At 44.8% G+C, this 17,866-nt stretch overlaps 1 protein-coding gene across 3 annotated transcripts; it reads right to left on the bottom strand.

The window, feature by feature from the left end:
- Nucleotides 1-229: 229 nt before the first annotated feature.
- Nucleotides 230-16,460, bottom strand: DHRS9 (dehydrogenase/reductase 9). 3 transcript variants are annotated; one of them, XM_054971279.1, is made up of 5 exons: nucleotides 16,384-16,460; nucleotides 11,130-11,496; nucleotides 7,078-7,336; nucleotides 4,944-5,107; nucleotides 230-1,933 (listed from the first exon to the last, which is right to left on the bottom strand). In XM_054971279.1, the coding sequence occupies exons 2-5, from the start codon at nucleotides 11,476-11,478 to the stop codon at nucleotides 1,707-1,709; spliced, it is 999 nt and encodes a 332-aa protein (XP_054827254.1). In that variant the 5' UTR covers nucleotides 11,479-11,496; nucleotides 16,384-16,460; the 3' UTR covers nucleotides 230-1,706. The 3 variants fall into 3 exon arrangements, with proteins under 3 accessions (XP_054827254.1, XP_054827256.1, XP_054827255.1); XM_054971281.1 differs by lacking the exon at nucleotides 4,944-5,107; XM_054971280.1 differs by lacking the exon at nucleotides 16,384-16,460 and having other exon boundaries at nucleotides 11,130-11,557.
- Between the last annotated feature and the right edge of the window lie 1,406 nt (nucleotides 16,461-17,866).

The following is a 17,866-nucleotide window of genomic DNA, read 5'->3' as shown; positions in this document are numbered from 1 at the left end:
AAGTGTGGGAGTGCTCCTGGGGCAGCATGATGACATCACTCCTGGAAGTGATGTCATCATCACACTGCCCCGAGAGCATGTCTGGAAGGTGGAGGGTGGGGGTGGGGATCCCCCTCCCTCACTGGGGGACTTGGCAGCCCTAGTTATAGCTGTTTTTAAGGGAAAAGTTTGCAGAATAACCAAACTGCCAATATATTTAATCAAAGTAAGATATTTATTCAAAGGAAATCAAGAAAGAACACAGGCTTTAGGCATTTGAAACAATAAAGATATTTACATTTATAACTAAGTCAAATGTTGAAACTTGGCAACATTGTACCAATCTTGGGTTCTGCAGAAAGAGTAGAAAGTTCATTGTCAAAGAAGTCCAAGTCTGCAAAAGACTGCATGGAGATCACCGACATACTTCCAATCAGCCAGTTTCTAATAAAAGAAGACTGAAGGCACATCTTTGAGACGTGTCTTGTGTGTGCAATATATCCTGGTATTGTGAGAAGCTGATAGCATAAAGCATACCTGAATTGGGTTCAGTCATATATCTTATTGAACGTTGGAAACTAATCTTATTTTTTTTCATATTAAGAGAACACTGAATGAATGGATAAAACAAGAATCAAACATCTCCCCTGTTTGGGGCTGTATAACAAGGCGCTCTGAATTGTATGGAGACTTTGCTAGGCTTAATGGATTTCTCCAGGAGGATGGTGTAACAGACTAGACTGTATTTATCATATGGAACAAAGGATTACTGGCCAAAGGAAGACAGTATCTACATCATAGCTAAACAAATGTATAAATATTAATAACTGTACAAGCACAGGCTCGTCTCTGCCATAGAGGTAAAATCCCATCGATTCATAAGCCCCTCTTCAAATATAATTGTAATTTAGCAATATATTCATTTTATAAGTGCTCCAGCATTAGTTAGAAAAAGGGGACTATACACAAGGCAAAATACAATACAGCACCACTTGAAAAACATACAATACTTCTTCCACAACTGTACAATGCAAAACTATATCAACTTTCAATAAATACAAAACCTCTCAGCGCAATGCAAACCTAGACCTACTTCTTTCAACAAAGACAAAAACCCTCCACAAAGTGCTTTCCAAAGCAGCTTAGAATAAAAACAAAATAAAGAATGTAATATGATATTACAGTACAATATAGTTTCAACCATGTAATAAATTAACAACTGCTAAAACATAGACAACACACTGAAACTCTCAACAGTAAACTATAAAATGACCCAGTTAGGACAAAGAGATGCTAGATCAAAGAGATCCCAGAAGAACAATAGATCATTTGCATTGTTTGCTGCTAGAGCAATTTGTTTTAAACTTAGCTCCCCTCATTCTGAACTTACTATAGCGTGTGGCTGTTCGACACAAGCGACTTTTGGGGGATAGAGAAGGTCTCACTGCAAGGGCCCTTTCGTATCTGTCAGCCCTCAAAACACATTTTTAGTTGTCATAATGGTTATTTGAAAGGCTGTTCAGTTCAATATGTTTTCAATGGTCTGCTTATTATTTGATCATGGTCAAATATACTATGAAGACCGAACACTTCTTGAGGACCATCATTTGTCTCTGTTCTAGTAAACTGCTGGTTTAAATACCAGTTATCAAGACAAATCTGTTTTTTTTTATCCTGGGCCAACCAGTTGAGGTTACAAAGGAAGCTTGTAAACATAAGAAAGGAAATTACCCTGCCATTGGGTCTGCCAATGTCACTTTATTTTTCATCAGTACATAGTCCTGAAGAACAGCTGGCATGTAGGAGAGGGGCATCCAGAAGACCTTCGCATCCGAGCCAGCAGAGTACCGGATCCGCGGATATCTGCTCATTAAAGCATGCTCCATACATTTTACAACCAGCAAGAGGTCTGTGTTCTGAAACCGTCTGATCAGTTTTTCTTTCTTTTCTGCATCTGGGGGGAGAGTGAAACCAAGAGGAAGAAAAATATGCAGTGACTGGCTTCTTATCAAAGAACTCCTCGTTCAGCCTTTATTTGAATACTTCCCTTCAGCTCTTTGCATCGTTTCAAAATTACGTCCTAAAGTCTAAGGGATCCTCTCACCACTGGAAGCCTGAACATGCTCATTCATACATACTATGATCTCAATCCACAATTAAGGTGATAATGGCTTGGTGGAAGACGAGTGAGAAAGCTCACTTGATACTGCGTAAACCTATCAACATATCTGGAGATACGCAATAGATGCAACACTAGAGAAGAAACAGGTTTAAGCTAAACTTTGTGCTACTGGTTTTTAAGTGTTAATGAGTTTGTTTGTGTTAGAACACATAATTAATAGTCCACAGGAAGGGCCCCCACAGGGGAAAAAGGGGTACACTTTACTGGGGCTTGGAGTTCCAGAAGGGCCCAGCCCAGGCTGCAATTCCAATTATTATGAGGAAAAAATTGAGGATAAACTATAGATCATGCCTGAGGATATGTATAGTAACTTATTCTTTTATATCTATGTATCTATTGTCCAGATCATGTAAAATTTACTTGAGCTAATCAGAAGTAGTGTTAGAGCAGCAATCTCAACTTCAAGCAACATTCTGAACTGCTGGGCCTCCTGGGTCTATCCTAGGCTTACCAGTTCCCCAGTTGGGGTGGAGGATCCCCCACCTCCACCCTCCACCCTGTGAGATTCCCCCTCCTTCAGCCTCCTCCTCCTGCCACCTCTCACCTGGCTGCAGGAACGGGGTGCAGGAACGCGGTGTTGGTGAAGCATGCTCTGGAGTGCCCCCATGCACGCCCACATCACATCAGGTATGACATCACTCCTGGCACAACACAAAAATAAGAGGTCATTCTAGGGGCCGGTTTTCATTCAATTGGACCCCAGCGTGACCCATTACTTCCGTGTTGCACCTCGAATGATGTCATTCCTGAGGTCCGGCACTCCAGAGGGTGCGCTTGTGAAGCACATGAGGTAAGTTCCCTCCCAAGTGACTCCCTTGTACTTCCCCATCCTGTGATTGGACCCCGCAGTAGGGTTCCCAGGTGCCCGCCAGTGGCAGGCAAACTCCTAGGAATTTGCCTTCTTGCCTGCCGATTGCCCAGAAATTGGCAGGAGGTAGCAAAATGCCCAGAGGTTGCCCACCACTTGCAGGCACTGTGGGTGGTGGTGGTAATGTCACTTCTGTATGTGATGTCGTCACGTTGGCTGTTGCACATCGTTTGGGGCCGATATGGGAGCACAGGAGTGTTTGTGTGGCTGGCACAGTGAGGTCACTTCCAGAAATGACATTGCCACGCCCCCAGAGAGCTCACATATGGTGTATATAACAGGTATGGTATTAAGCAAAAGTTGCAGAAGTAGGAATTTTTTAACTAAACCCAACTTTTTAATGGCGTATGAGATTGTATGGCATGTATGACTGTGGTATTGGTATGTGTCTGTGGGAAGCCCATTTTTGCACTAGGCCCCAAAAAATAATGCTGGGGTCCTGTTCACATCATTCCCATACTATTTACATAACATGTGGATGAAGCCCCAACCATCACATAAGATACAAACGTTTACATCATCAGTCTCTCCAGGTTCATTTTATCTTCACAACAACAGCCTGAGGAAGGTTAGGCTGAAAGATGGCATCTGGCCTGAGCGCTCAGTGAGCTTCTATGGCAGTGAGTTTTCAAACCTGGATTTCAGGGCACAGCCACCCCCTGGGAGCGCTCCCAAGATTCAGGCTGCTTGCCTCCCCGCCCATTACCTGGCAGCCCTCCGGTGCAGCTGCCCACACCGCTGCCGCCAGCTCCTTGTGCTCCCAGACAGCAGCCGCTGCAGGAGGGCCAGCTCAGCGCCCAGTTAGCCAGCCGCCCCATCAGCATGGCATGTGGCCAGGGCAGCGCAAGTGGCCTCCTAGCCCTCCCGCACAGCCGCCCGCTCTACTGCCGCCAGATCCATGCACTCCCAGCGCCATGCCCAGTGCCCTCTCTTTGGTGGCACCCGAGGCAAGTGATCCCCCTGCCCCCCCCCCAAATATGGCCCTGGACCACACTCACCTTTTAAATGAGAGGCTGGGCTCCTGAGTGCACACACCGAGCAGGAGAGGCTTTGCTGGGCCTTGATTTCCACTCAGTGCACTTTTGTAGATAGAAGAGGGCCGTGACTGCCCAGTGGTAAGATGAGCAGGCTGCCCCCCAACATCCCCATTTCAAAGGTGAGTGCGGTCACACATTAAACACAAGTTGGGTTGGAGTTCCCCCCAACACACCTTGCATTTAGAGTCCTGTGTAATCTGACCCTCACTATAGGAAGGAAGAGCAAAGAGCCTCTTCTCACTTTGCTATTCACGTTCCTTGCTATTGGACAATGTTAGTTGGTCACATCACATGGTGCAAAGGGGCAAGTGAAGGCCCATGGATCACTGGGTGCCCAGCTGTCAGGGACTGGGACAGCATCGCCACCCCTTTCTGTGGGATCTTTGCAAACTATGATACCTCCCTTTCTAGCTCTGTGGCAGATCATCCGCTTGGCATGTCCAGTCCACAGCATCTCCAGCTAAGAGGTCCAGCAGAAGGTGGTGTGAAAGAACTCTGCCTGAGACCCTGGAGAGCAGCTGCCAGTCTGAGTAGACAATACTGACCTTGATGGACCCATGGTCTGAGGGCCAAGCTACAAGTGACGAATGACACTTGAACAGCAAGTGGATTGAGTGGAGCGCAAGTGAACAGGGAGAAATACACTTGCTGTTCAAGTGTCATTCGTCACTTGTAGCTTCGCCCTCAGTCAGTATAAGGCAGCACCATGTATTCACGCGTGGTCTGAAGCAGCAATATGTGTTTGCATTTGCCTCCAGTATGAAGGAAGGAAGTCTGTCAGGTCATGATGGGCACCCACTAGTTCAAAATAAAAGTTTTCCAACTGTTCCAGAATGCTCTGCCTTTAATCAATCAGCACTAAATAATAACTTCTTACCCTTTGCTAGATAATCCTCTCCATACTGTTTTCTGACATCAGAAGGAAGCTCCTTCCAAATGTCCAACTTTCTTTTCCACACCTTGGTTTTGTCAGAGAGGGGCGTTTTGAAGAGCCCAGGTTCAATGCAAGACACCTGCACTCCAAACGCTTTCATGTCTTGCCTGCAATTTAAAGATGCCATTATTTATTTCAATACATCTGCTTTCTGGTGTGTTTTTTTTTACCTATACAAAAATCTTTATTAAATTGTGTTTACAGGTGACTGCCTATTTCATGTAATCTCCAATATCTATTAATGTACGTGAGTTTATGGGACAATTTAGCAATCCTCCTGTCTGAGGTAAAAACATGAGAAATTCTTCATGTTCTCACAAGATGGCTTATCTGAAGCCGCTCCATGCCACAATGTTGTGGATCGTGCTGGAGAAAACGCAAAATACCGCGTTTTCTCGCGCGAGTTTTGTGCGACGTCGCGCAAAACTCGCGTGAGAAAACGCAATATTTCGCGTTTTCCCCAGCACGATCCACAACATTGCGGCATGGAGCAGCTTCAGGTAAGCCATCTGGAAACGGCCATGCTCTCATCACATGCCTGATGTTTAGTTAGTCTATAACACCGGGTCAGTTTTGAATTCCACTAGGGTTGTTGGTATGTTATGGCCTATGGCTACAGCAACAGTAAATTATTACTTTCTAGGTTGTCAACTCCAGCCCACGAAATTCCTGGAGATTTGAGGGCAGTGCCTATGGAAGGGGTAATTTGAGGAGAGATTTCACTTAAAATCTATAGTTTCCAAACAGTTTGCCCTTTGAAGCTTCCATTTTCTCCAGGGGAACAGATCTCTGTAGCCTGGAGATCAGTTGCAATTCTAGGAGACCTTCAGGTCCCACCTACACATTAGTAACCCTTATTGCAGACTGCTAAATCCTACTACCTGTGGCTTCTGTGTCACAACTTTTTTGGGAGATGGGTTTTGCTCTGAAACACATCCAGAGCACAGTGCAAAACAAGGAGAAATCAAACTCAAGTGGCTATTTGAATACCTCGGAAACGTTCCCTGATGTGTTCAGAGAAACACTTTTCTCTTAAGATACCACTTCCAAACAAGACAGTTTTGGGTGTAGCTCACACAAATTACTTCCCATTTTCCCCTTTATTGGTTCCCACAAAAGGAAAGCACTTTGCAATGGAGAAAAATGTTAAATGGAGAGAGAAACAGCTGAAATGGGCATATGAGTGAAAACTGAAATTATCTTCCATGAGTTTTAAAACTGATACGTATAAGAGAAGCATTGTTTGATGAGTGCATATGTGTCATTTCTCATACTGACAGAAAAGCAATCTTTGTGAAACATTATTGTCTGTCAATCCAGTGTGAGGCCATATATTATCTCTGATGAAAGCAAAAAAAAAAAAAAGGGGGGGGGATCTGCTTGTAAAATCAACATCATTTCCCCATCCATTCCTCAGACCTAAAGGCAATATATGGCTTCAATATCATAGAGAGTGGGCAGACAGAAATGTTTTATAAAGATTTTGTTTCTGTAGGTACGAGAAACAACACCAGAAGGCTGGATTGCATTCATGCAGAGCTGAAAAGGACCTTCCCCGTAAGGCATACGTGCCGTGTCATGCCCTTATCTCCTTGTCCCTCTCCTAGCATCTTTGTACACAAAGGAGCAACCTACATTAAAAGGGTTTGATCTGGGCAGTGTGCAGATTCAATGCCCGTGCAAGGAGGAATCTCATAGGGCTCTTATTTCCGGAGACCCCCTTCCTTTACCTATGCATGTACCTGAGCACCTATGCAGGCAGTGTGAGGAGCCATTGCAAAGAATGGAAAGAAAGAATGGAAGGTTCTGATCCAGACCCTCTCCCCGCATCTCAGACCATATTTGGATTTCTCATATGTCAGACCATGAGTAGCTGATAATGGTACAGACTCGGAGGTGGGAGGGAAGAGGAGGGACTAGGGTTTGGTTGAGCCCTATGAGATCTTTCATAGTAGGCACATGCTTGGACTGTATTGAGCCTGAAAACACATGATATGTTTAGAAGTGATATCTTAAGAGCAATATTTTTTTCTGATTAGATTTGGCCTTTAAGCCCACCTGCCAACTATTACTTTACCTTAAACTGTCATTGAAGGCCTCTACCCCAAATTTGGATGGACAATAGCCTCCTGAGCATATTGCTACACAACCACCGATGCTGCTCATGTTTATTATTCTCCCTTTGGCTTTCTTCACCAAGGGCAGCATATTTAATGTAACATTTATGAGGCCAATCAAATTAACTTCAATTGGTTCTCTATAGTGCTCAATGTTCAGCCAGTCAGTGGGTGCCGATGGTCCCATGAGCCCCGCATTATTGATCAGGCCCCACAGACCTGTGAGGGAAAAAGACAAAACAAAAGCTAGTTGGTCACATTTGCAAGTGAAACATTTGTAGGATGATGTAGGCATTGGGTTATATGATTTGAAATTGTTTTCTAAATTAGAGAATTAGATAGTAAGACAGCCAGAGACAGTAGGATCATAGAAATTAGATCCCAGAGTGTGATGAGCTGACTAACAAATCGTACTATGTCCACCTTTGCATTAGAATCAGTGCAGTGTTAGAGTAGAGTTAGAATAGTGGACTAGGCCTTGAACGATCTGAGTTCAAATCTAAACATACAATGCACTCCTAATGACATCAGAAATCGCGCCATTAAACGGAATCATGATGGAAAATCATGCTATGTAGATGCTGTTGTGCTGTGAGTTTTTCATGATTTTCTGGAGGTTACAGGCATGTGAAAATGGCCAGAGTTACATCAGTCAGTCCTTTAAATCGATGGGCTTAGACTGGAGTAACTCTGATTAGGGTTGCACTGTTAGTCATACACCTCTAGCAGAAACTAGCAGAAAATGAGGACTTGGTGGATACTCATCAATCTTCTTAGTGCACTTGTGCACCAGCATGCACACGTGCCCACAGCCCCAATCAAGGACTTCAGTTCTGGCATGACCTGGAAGTCTCAGCATCATTCCAGGGCTGATTCTTTAACAACTGGCTCCAAACATGATTTGGGCCGATTGTTAAAGAATTAGCCATGGTGTGACACCATTGCTTCGAGATCACACCACAAGTAATGTCAGTGACCAGGGCTGTGGGCAAGTGGGCGCCCATTTCCCCAGACTACCTCCTCATGCATGAGCCCACCTCCTCCTGCTGATCAGCTGGCAAATGGCGGGTGGAGGCAGGAGTCACTGGGAGATTGCCTACCATTGGCAGGGACCTGAACACCAGTTATGCTTCCCTGAATTCCTTGAAGGAAGGAATGGATAAAAGTGTGACAGCCAGCACTTCTTATTCATGCTAGGGCAACATCAAAGGAAAGCCTTGGCCTCTGTGCCTTGTGTGTTGGCCCTCCAGGGCAACTGGTTGAGATGGCCCACTGGTCTGATCCAACAGGAGACCTTGTATTTTTATGTTCCTTATTCTGAGCGAGCAAGAGCTGAGTCACACATGCATGTATATCATAAAGTAATTGTATGCTACCCTTTGCTAGCCAGCCATCGAGGGTTGTAATGGGTCGAGGGGTTGATACAGCACCCTGCCCATCACACGTGGCCTCTTATTTATTTATTTATTTATTTATTTATTTATTTATTTATTTATTTATTTATTTATTTATTTATTTATTTATTTATAGTCTGCCTTTCTCACTGAGAGTCAAGGCGGATTACTCAGTGTGAGATTAGTACAGTCAATATCAAGAACATTTCCATAAACAATGCTATAGGGTAAATAGATACAAGTTCACAAAGACATAGCATTAGCAGGAATACAATACAACATAGTGGTGAAGTCTATGGCTGAAGTCTATGGCTTCTAACTCATTAGTGGATCATCTGAGGTCCCCTCCCTCCAATAAGAAAGCCTTTTTGAATAATTCGGTTTTGCATCGTTTGTGGAAAGCCAGGAGAGTGGAGGCTCTCCTGACCTCCTCGGGCAGGCCGTTCTACAGAGTAGGGGCCACCACAGAGAAAGCCCATGTTCGGGCTGCTGTTGATTTCATCCATGTGCAGGGTGGTACTTGTGCAAGAGTGATCATGAGTAGCCCCATTCCCTTTGTAATACACTGGTAGCAAGCCCATTGTGCAATGTGGGACACTTATTGGCCAAACTAGGTGGTACATCTGCCACAGACCATTCTGACTGTAACATGTAGAGCCCTGAAGAGGGGCTGTTTTAGCTGCAGCTACTTTAGCTCAGGAAAGTGGTGTGGGGAGAAGAAGGAAACTCCTCTTCCCTCCATGCCGCACTCCTGAGCCAAAGCAGGCCCCAGAGCACTAGGGAACGTTAGCTGACATCCATCCGTCAGTAAAAGTATATGGCAGATGTAGCATCCAGGTTGACTGCTGAAGTGGGAACCAAGGGGAGTTGTATTTTGATCTGCATCTGCTTGCAAATGTTGTTGGTAAACTGGGCAGTGTAGACACTTGTATGGCAGGTTTGCCAACTGGCCTGGAGAAGAATGTCCTGCTCTTTAATAGAGGTATAATGGGATGTTCTTTGGCAGGTGATGTCTTTTACCTCCATACCTTGAAAATCCTCAGCTGCCCATTTCCATACACTAAGCCTTTATTGAAGGCAGGGTTGACAAGTCACCCCGTCAACTGGTGAGGGGCACAGAGGCAGGACTCACCTGCTGCCACAGGTCACATTGTTGGTGACATGATGATGTCACTGTCAGGGGCTTGTGGCAGTGGGTACGTTACCCTCATTCCCCCCTCTATTTCTTCCCTACCAGTTAGGTGAATAGTAGAGGGGGAGCAGTGGCTGAAAGTGGAGGATCCTCTGCCCTAGGGTTGTCAGCTCTGGTTTGGGAGTTGGAGATTTGGGGTGGAGACTGGGGAGGGCAGGGTGTGACCTCAGTGGGTACAATACCATAGAATGCACCCTCCAAAGCAGCAATTTTCTCTGGGGGAACTGATCTCTGTGATCTGGAAATCAACTGTTCTTTCAGGAGATCTCCAGGCCCTTACCCCACCTCGGCAGGGGCTGGCAACCCTAATTGAAGAGAGAGAACAATTTTCTCCAGGCCAGTGGGCGACTCTCTTGTATAGATGGAGCCCATTGACACCCTATAGAGGGAAGACCTTGAATCTAATCCACCACTGGAGCAGATGTCTTAATTAGTGCCAAGGTATGCACCCAGTTCCCAGCCTGCTGGCATCCCAAGATTTACCTTCTTCCCCAACAGAGCCCATGTAGGCACTTAAGGGATGCTGCTGCATCGAGAAGGCACAGCCAAAACTGCCATCTAGTTTTACAGCAAGGGGGAGAGCGCCCCGCGTCCCTGCTGATCAGCTAGATGGCAAAGAGACAGCCTTTTCAGAGGAGACAAAGAGAGGAAGTGACAAGTGCTCTTCTGGTCAGGAGAGGGAGGGGCCAAGGAGGGAAGGGCCTAACCACATCTCAGGCAGCTGTGGGTGGTTTGAACCTTGCACGAGGGTGAGGATGCTTGCTGAAGGCAACCCCAGCCCCTCTTCTCTCTTCTGAGGCCCAGCAACCCTTTGCTTTTAGGAAAACAGAGGGCATGAGTGGGCACTCACAGGGAGGCCCCCCACTTCCAGATAAAGCATAACCTCACAGTATATAGTGCAGCGAAGTAACACTATCCATAGGATAAATTGAAAGCCAACCTTTGAATAATTATTTTATGAATTCTCCAATTATACTACACCTTCCTCCCCAATGGAAACCCAAGTGGTTCATACCCTTCTCCTCTCCATTTTATCTGGACAAGAGCCCTGTGAGGTAGGTTAGGCTGACAATGTATGATTGGCCCAAGGTCACCTAATGAGCTTCCTTGGAAGACTGAGGAGTCTAACCTGGCTCTCCCGGATGGTAGTCCTATACTCTAACCACTACATCTCTTTGGCTAAACCACACTACACCAGCAAGAAACATTTTCTTTCATTAACTCTTTGTTTAGATTGCCAACCACAAATCTCCAGGAGGCTCCTGTACCTTTAACAGTGGCACCAAGGTGAAAATGTCACCAGATAGGGCTGGTGTACTCTCATTGCAACACTCTTTTTAAGAGTACAGGATCCCTATCGGAGCCTGGCTCTAGCAACTCTGTATTTAGTCAGCTTAAGGCAGAATTAAGGCATGCTGGCACTTACCTGTCTCTCCTACTTCTTGTTTAACAGTTTCTGCCACCAATCTGACGTTATTCACGTCTGTCACATTCAGCAACACTGTCTGGAGCCGCTTGGAAGCAGCTGTTTTGAGATCAGCAGCTCCGTTTTCTGTCAGGCAGGCGGCAATCACTCGGAATCCTTTCTTATCAAAAGTCCTAGCTGCCAGATGTCCAAAGCCAGAGTCGCAGCCCGTGATAAAAACATATTTTCCTGCAAGATCAGCTGTGCTTAAATTGTCATTCGCATTCCACCTCCGCCACAAATAGTAGCTGGCTGATAACAGCAACACATAGAGAAATATCCCCAAGTTGTCACCTTCTGATAGAAACATTTTCTGACAACTTCTGCCCTGAAAGAAAGAGAAACTAATGCAGTTAGAGTTCTGGCATTAGGACTGTGTGAAAATTGTGGTTTCCTTTACCATGAGAGGAAGTTGAAAGGGAAAAGGTGGCTGTATTAGGAACTAGGCGTGTGCCACACCTTTAGCAGCTGAGAAAACACAAAATGTTTCTGCAGCCAGCGAAACAGTGACCCTACACCACAGAGCAAAAATTATCCACCTGTCAAAAACTGCTGCAAATTCATTCATTCTTTATTAAAATGGCTTCACTTGGGACTGGAGTGAGGGCCAATGAACTCAGTTTACAAATAAGCATGCATAGATCTAGGTTGCTAGTAAAATACTTTGTGTATGCTCAAAGAGCTCAAGAGGTCTCTTGCTTTGTGCTGTTCAAGCAGTTTCAGATGACTCACAGAATGATAGAGACTGGTTGAAGACAAATCTCAAACAACATTGCAAAACAAAATTCAGTTTTTCTGTGCATGGTCACCATGGCCACGTGGGCCTGAGACTTGGGAAAGGATGCTTCTTTTATATGATTGGCATAGTTCAGTATGCCATCTGCTTGCTGTCTCTTATCAGTTGAAGCACCCATTTGCAAAGCAGGACATTGCACACTTAGTATTGCAAAAGATAATATGCTTCCTTTATTGTTTTGCCCACAGGTTTCTGAACTGCCTAACCTAATGGTGCAATAACACTGTCTCTTAACAGTAAGTTAATCAGAACACAAAATACTTTTGCAACAGCCACCTTAAGAACCCACCATATGTGGTGTAGGAAAAGTGGCTTTCAGCCTTTCATACCTTACATCCCACCAATCACTCTATGAAACAACCCGGGTCCCACCATGATAGGAACAAAAATCCCACTTTTCCCAAGAAGGACATTTATATGTTTACAGACATTCTACTATTATATTTATCATTTGTGGCAAATTTTAAGAACATTAAAAATTACAGAAGCACAAACTGTGGCAAGTAGGGTCAATAGAAAGGAGAGACAAAAGGAATCACAGGAGAAGTAACCACAGGAATGCCTGGTAGGGTTTGCAGGAGATGGCACATCACACTGGCAGGTGGACTTGGGGATTGAGGGAGAGTGAATTTTTAGTCATTGTTAGGTAAACCCTTGGTCCTAACTAGAATACTTCTTCGTCCCACTGATGGTACACATACAACTAGTTGAAAACCACAGACATAGGAGGTTTTCTGCTTAGTAGATAGCACTTTGTTGTGCAGAGTGTCCTGTGCTCTGTGAGCTGAACTTTATTGTACTGACAACGATTTTGTCTCCTCTTCCTCTCCTGCTGCATTTTTCTCTTCCATTCAAAATTGTGCCTCCATGGGTCACTGGATCCCCTGAAACATCAAGTAGCTTGAACCAGGGGACTACAGTGAGAGGCGGGAAGCAGCAAAAATCACCCTCTCACTCTTCAGTAAGTGAAAAGGGGCTGTTAGAATCCAAGCCCCAATATATAAACAGATAAATAATATAATAACATAATAATATTTGATTTATATACCGCTCTTCAGGTCAACTTAACATCCACTCAGTATGTTATTATTATCCCCACAACAATCACCCTGTGAGGTGGGTGAGGATGACAGAGCTCTAGATAGGGTTGCCAGGCTCCCTCAAACTAGGGTGGAGGATAGGGGCCTGGCACTTACCTTGGGGGAGAGGGGGTGAGCGGGTGCGAAGCACGCACGCGCCCCCCTACAGGCACAATGACGTCACTTTAGAAGTGACATCATCATGCAGCCCCTGGGAGCTTGGCCAGACTCCGCAGGGACACAAAACGGGCCCAATCCATGCTGAAACAGGCCTGTTTTTGAGGCACTGTGGAGCGCAGGAGCGCTTCTGCGCTCCGTAGCGCCCGAAAATGGACCCATTCTGCCATGGATCGGGCCTGTTTTGAGGCACTGTGGCACACAGGAGCACTCTTGAACTCTGCAGTGCCTCAAAACAGGCCCGTTTCAGCACGGATCAGGCCTGTTTTTGAGGTGCTGCGGAGCGCAGGAGCACTCCTGCACTCTGCAGCACCTGAAAACGGGCCCAATCTGTGGCAGAACGGGCCCGTTTTCAGGCACTGCAGAGTGCAGGAGCGCTCCGCAGTGCCCAAAAATGAGCCCATTTTGCCACGGATTGGGCCCATTTTCAGGTGCTGCAGAGTGCAGGAGCACTCACGTGCTCTGCAATGGCCCGATCCTGGTGGCTGCTGTGCCTGGTAGCGTGCAGCGCCATGGGGGAGCCCGCAGGTAAGGTGCACCCCCCCTGCTGGTTAGGGTGGGGGGGAGCGGGGGTGGGGGATCCCTAGCTCTGGAAGAGCTGCCAGTGACTGACCCAAGGTTGCTCAGCTGGCTTCAAGTGGAGGAGTGGGGAATCAAACCCTGTCCTCCAGATTAGGGTTCCGCCGCTCTTAACTGCTACACTTAACTGGTGAAGATGCAGAGTCCAAAATGCCTCATCTTGATCACATAACTTTATGTTTTAAATCACTAATAAAATTGCCTCAGCACCCGTCACTATCATAAAACTGCCTGGAGGGAATGCAAAATCATTTGTCATATACATTATCATGGGAACTAAATCACTTTCCATTTTTTTTTCATAGTTCTGAATTTTAAATAAACTGCTCAGCTGACTAATGGATTCCATGCTTCAGTTAGGCATTCTTACTTTCTAGGAAAGACCAATCTAGCAGCAACCAACATACTGCCAACCAATTTGTTGTGGAGCTCAGTACTCTAGTATTTGCTTGGCATACAAAGGTTCCAGATTCAGTCCCTGACATCTCCAGTTAAAAGGATTAGGTAGTATGAAAGACCTGATCCTGAAACCTTGAAATATCTGTTGTCAATCAGAGTAGATAATTCTACCAGTTATTATCAGAATAGATGATGATGATGATGATGGCATTTGATTTCTATATTGCCCTTCAGGACAACTTAACACTCACTCAGAATGGTTTGCAAAGCATGTTATTATTATTATCCCTACAACAATCATCTTGTGAGGTGGGTGGGGCTGGACCGAGTTCTCCAGATTAGAGTCCTGCCGCTCTTAACCACTACACCAAACTGGTGATAACACTACCAGTTTCATGTGTTCAGTTTATGACATCTGTTTGGAACAGCTGCCACATAATTCAGAAGAAAACCCTCTAGTATTAAAGGTATATCCAAATCCAAAGCCTCCAAGATTGTACAGGAGACCAGTCTCTAAACCACACAGACCTGAACACAGTTAATGGTCAGAGTATCATATTAGGGCCCTAACCTGGATAGCCCAGGCATGCCTGATCTTGTCAGATCTCAGAAGCTAAGCAGGGTCAACCTTGGTTAGTAATTGGATGGGAGACCTCCAATGAAGACCAGGGTGGCAGAGGCAGGCAATGGCAAACGACCTCTGTTAATCTCTTGCCATTAAAACCCCACCAGGGGTCGCATAGCAACCTCGGCAGGCAAAAACAACCATCCATGGTCCAATCACTGTCTCTGAGCCTAATTTTTCTCACAAGGTTATTATGACAATACATGTACATTGCCCTTTCAAAGAAAGATGGAATAAAAAACCCTTCATTTGTAAACTCTCTTTACATCGTTCTTTTGTGGTGAATTTTAAAGTGTTCTTAGCTGCATCTCTTTCCCTTGGAATGACTGGCTTTTTAAATCTAACTTGATCATCTTGTTATACGGAAAATGTGTGGATTTTGATCATTATGTTTGGAATCCCTCACTGTGAGGTCTCTGTTACTGCCACTTTCAACAGCTGCATGACAGTCAGAAATCTGACAGGTGGGAGTGTATACTGAATATCTGCCTTCTGGCAGCAGCAAAACGCATAGCAACCTCGGCAGGCAAAAACAACCATCCATTGATCCAACCCTGTCTCCTGTTTATATAACCAATGAAGGACAGGATCACATTGCAACAATCTCGAAGAACAGAGAAATGAATTAATAACCTAGACAAGTCATACTGAGATCTGTGATTAGATTTTTAAAAAAATTATAAACAGCTACAGGGGAGCAGATCCCGTTGGATCTCAGAAGCTAAGCAGGATTGGCACCTGTCAGTATTTGGATGGGAGACTGCCAAGGAAGACTGGGGTAACTCTGCAGAGGAAGGCAAAGGCAAACCACCTCTGCTCCACTTGCCTTGAAAGCCCCTTGATGGGGTTGCCATAAGTCAGTTGCCACTTTATGGCACTCACAAACATGCATACAAGGGAGCAGATTGGATTGAGGCCACAGCAGTGGGGAGGGAGAGAGCTAGCCCTTTCCCGACACACAAATCAGCCCCCAGATTTGCCCCACGAGAAAAAATATACAGGTACCCCACACAGCTGCTTATAACAAAAAAAAACCCTGAATGACTGGGAGAACCAATTATGGACCTCTGCTACGCTGACTCCCTGGGCAGAGGGAGTTCAAGTCTCTGTGATATCAAGTCTGAGACCATGTAATATGAGTACAATAAGAATATCAAGTCTGAGACTATGCAATATGAGTACAATAAGAACAGAACACAGAAGAGTACAATAAGAATAGAAAAAGGTTTTCATTTATGCTGCTAAATGAGACTATTCATATAATGAGCAATATTAATTAGAAAGAAAAGGATTGAGGGCTGCTGTAACAAATGTTCTCAAAGTCCTTTACGCTCCTTATCTCATTAATCTTTACTACAACCTTCTATGGGAGACCGATATTATTGTCCCCATATTACAGATGACGAAGGAGAGAGGCAGTGACTAGTTGAAGGCCACCCAGTGAGTTCTGCCTGTGCAAAGATTTGAATCAGGGACTGCCAGCATGCCTCTTTCCCTCTTTGCCACTACACACTATACCAGTTCTGCACTTAGCAAAGTATCAGCTGCATTGGTACTTACTTAGCCAGTCAAAGGTAGCGTTATGCCAAGTTGTTCTTTAAACGACAACCGCTTGTGTATGCCTTGTCTGAGAAGTTTATTGGGATGCCTCTCTCATGCTTCCTTGGAAACGTCAACAGATTACTCCTGCAAACGGCAACCTTTTGACTTTCTAAATTAAGGCATCATCACAGAAAGTAAAGTCTGACTCAAGGCATAAGTTACTTCTTATTTATGAGTCACACCATTGATCAAATTGATGGTTACATAAGTAAGGTGTATTAAGTTTAGCTTTGAGTCAAACCTGTGTTATTTGATCTGGGTAACGCATTCCAAAGGCAAAGGGAAAATTGCATCCTGAAAAAAAATGAATGCTACTTCTGTGTCCTTTAATAGAATCATGCAATTAATTTGAATGAAAGCTATATACTTTTTAAATAATGTGTGGACTCCAACCAACTTTTCCACTGGTGACAACGGGAGAAGGAAGTTCCTTGTTACTATCAAAAAGGATAAGCTGGGGGTCATGGGACCTGCATGGACAAAAGTCATGTGAGATAAGGGCTGTAATAAGGAGAGGAACTGGCTGAGATCGAGTAAAAGAGATGGCAGGATCCAGCCCAATATGAACATTGCCAGTAACTGAAACTCTTAGAATTTGGATTTCCTATTGGGCTGACCTTCTTCATGCACCTTTCATAGTCATTTCCCATTCATTTCAGGAATAGTCACAAAACCAAATTTTTGAGGATCCATTAAAGGGTATTAATCAGAAATGATGAAAGTTATACTACTGCTGCTGCCCTGACCTGGGTCAAATCCACATTACCCGTTCTAAGTCGCATGTTTCCCGCATTCCCCACGCAATCTCTAGCGCCGGTCACATCACCTCATCCAACAGACGCATTGCATCCGGTTTTCTCCCGAATATGTGGTCACGGGTTTTTAATGGGAGTTTCACGGTGGCCGTGAACGGCCCAATGCGCAATTTACGCGGTTGTTTTAAAAACCAACCCCTTCCTATCTCTCTGGACGTTCCGTGAGTTCCTATTGGCTGATTCAGCCGGCAATTGCTCCGCAGTCTGCAAAAGACTTTTTTCACTTCATAGCATTGTACTTATTGAATAAGCAGGTTATGAATCGAACTTGTTACTTTGAAGAATGATTTTGGGGAGAATCCATCATCAGAAGGGACTCGCTCAAGTTCCGTTTAAAATTTTTTTTTTGTTTAATATCACTGAAATATCGAAATTATGGTGAATCATACTTCCGAAATAAAGAAAACACAGTGCAGAACCTCCACCACTCTTCCACGTTTCCCCCCATTTGTAACCGGTCTCCAATGACATTGTACACTCCCTTGAGAAATGTCTGGGAAAATGTTCCGCAACCTCACACTAGAAAATGGGGGGCTAGATACATGCAGCCACACAGTTGGTTCTCCTACAATGCATCGGGAAGAAAAGATTTTTTTATCGAGACATCAATTTTTCGTTATGACAAA

The sequence above is a fragment of the Eublepharis macularius genome, chromosome 2 (assembly GCF_028583425.1).
Source record: "Eublepharis macularius isolate TG4126 chromosome 2, MPM_Emac_v1.0, whole genome shotgun sequence".
Lineage (NCBI taxonomy): Eukaryota > Metazoa > Chordata > Lepidosauria > Squamata > Eublepharidae > Eublepharis > Eublepharis macularius.
Note: the sequence above shows the minus strand (reverse complement) of the source record. Positions and strands in the feature narration are given on the sequence as shown.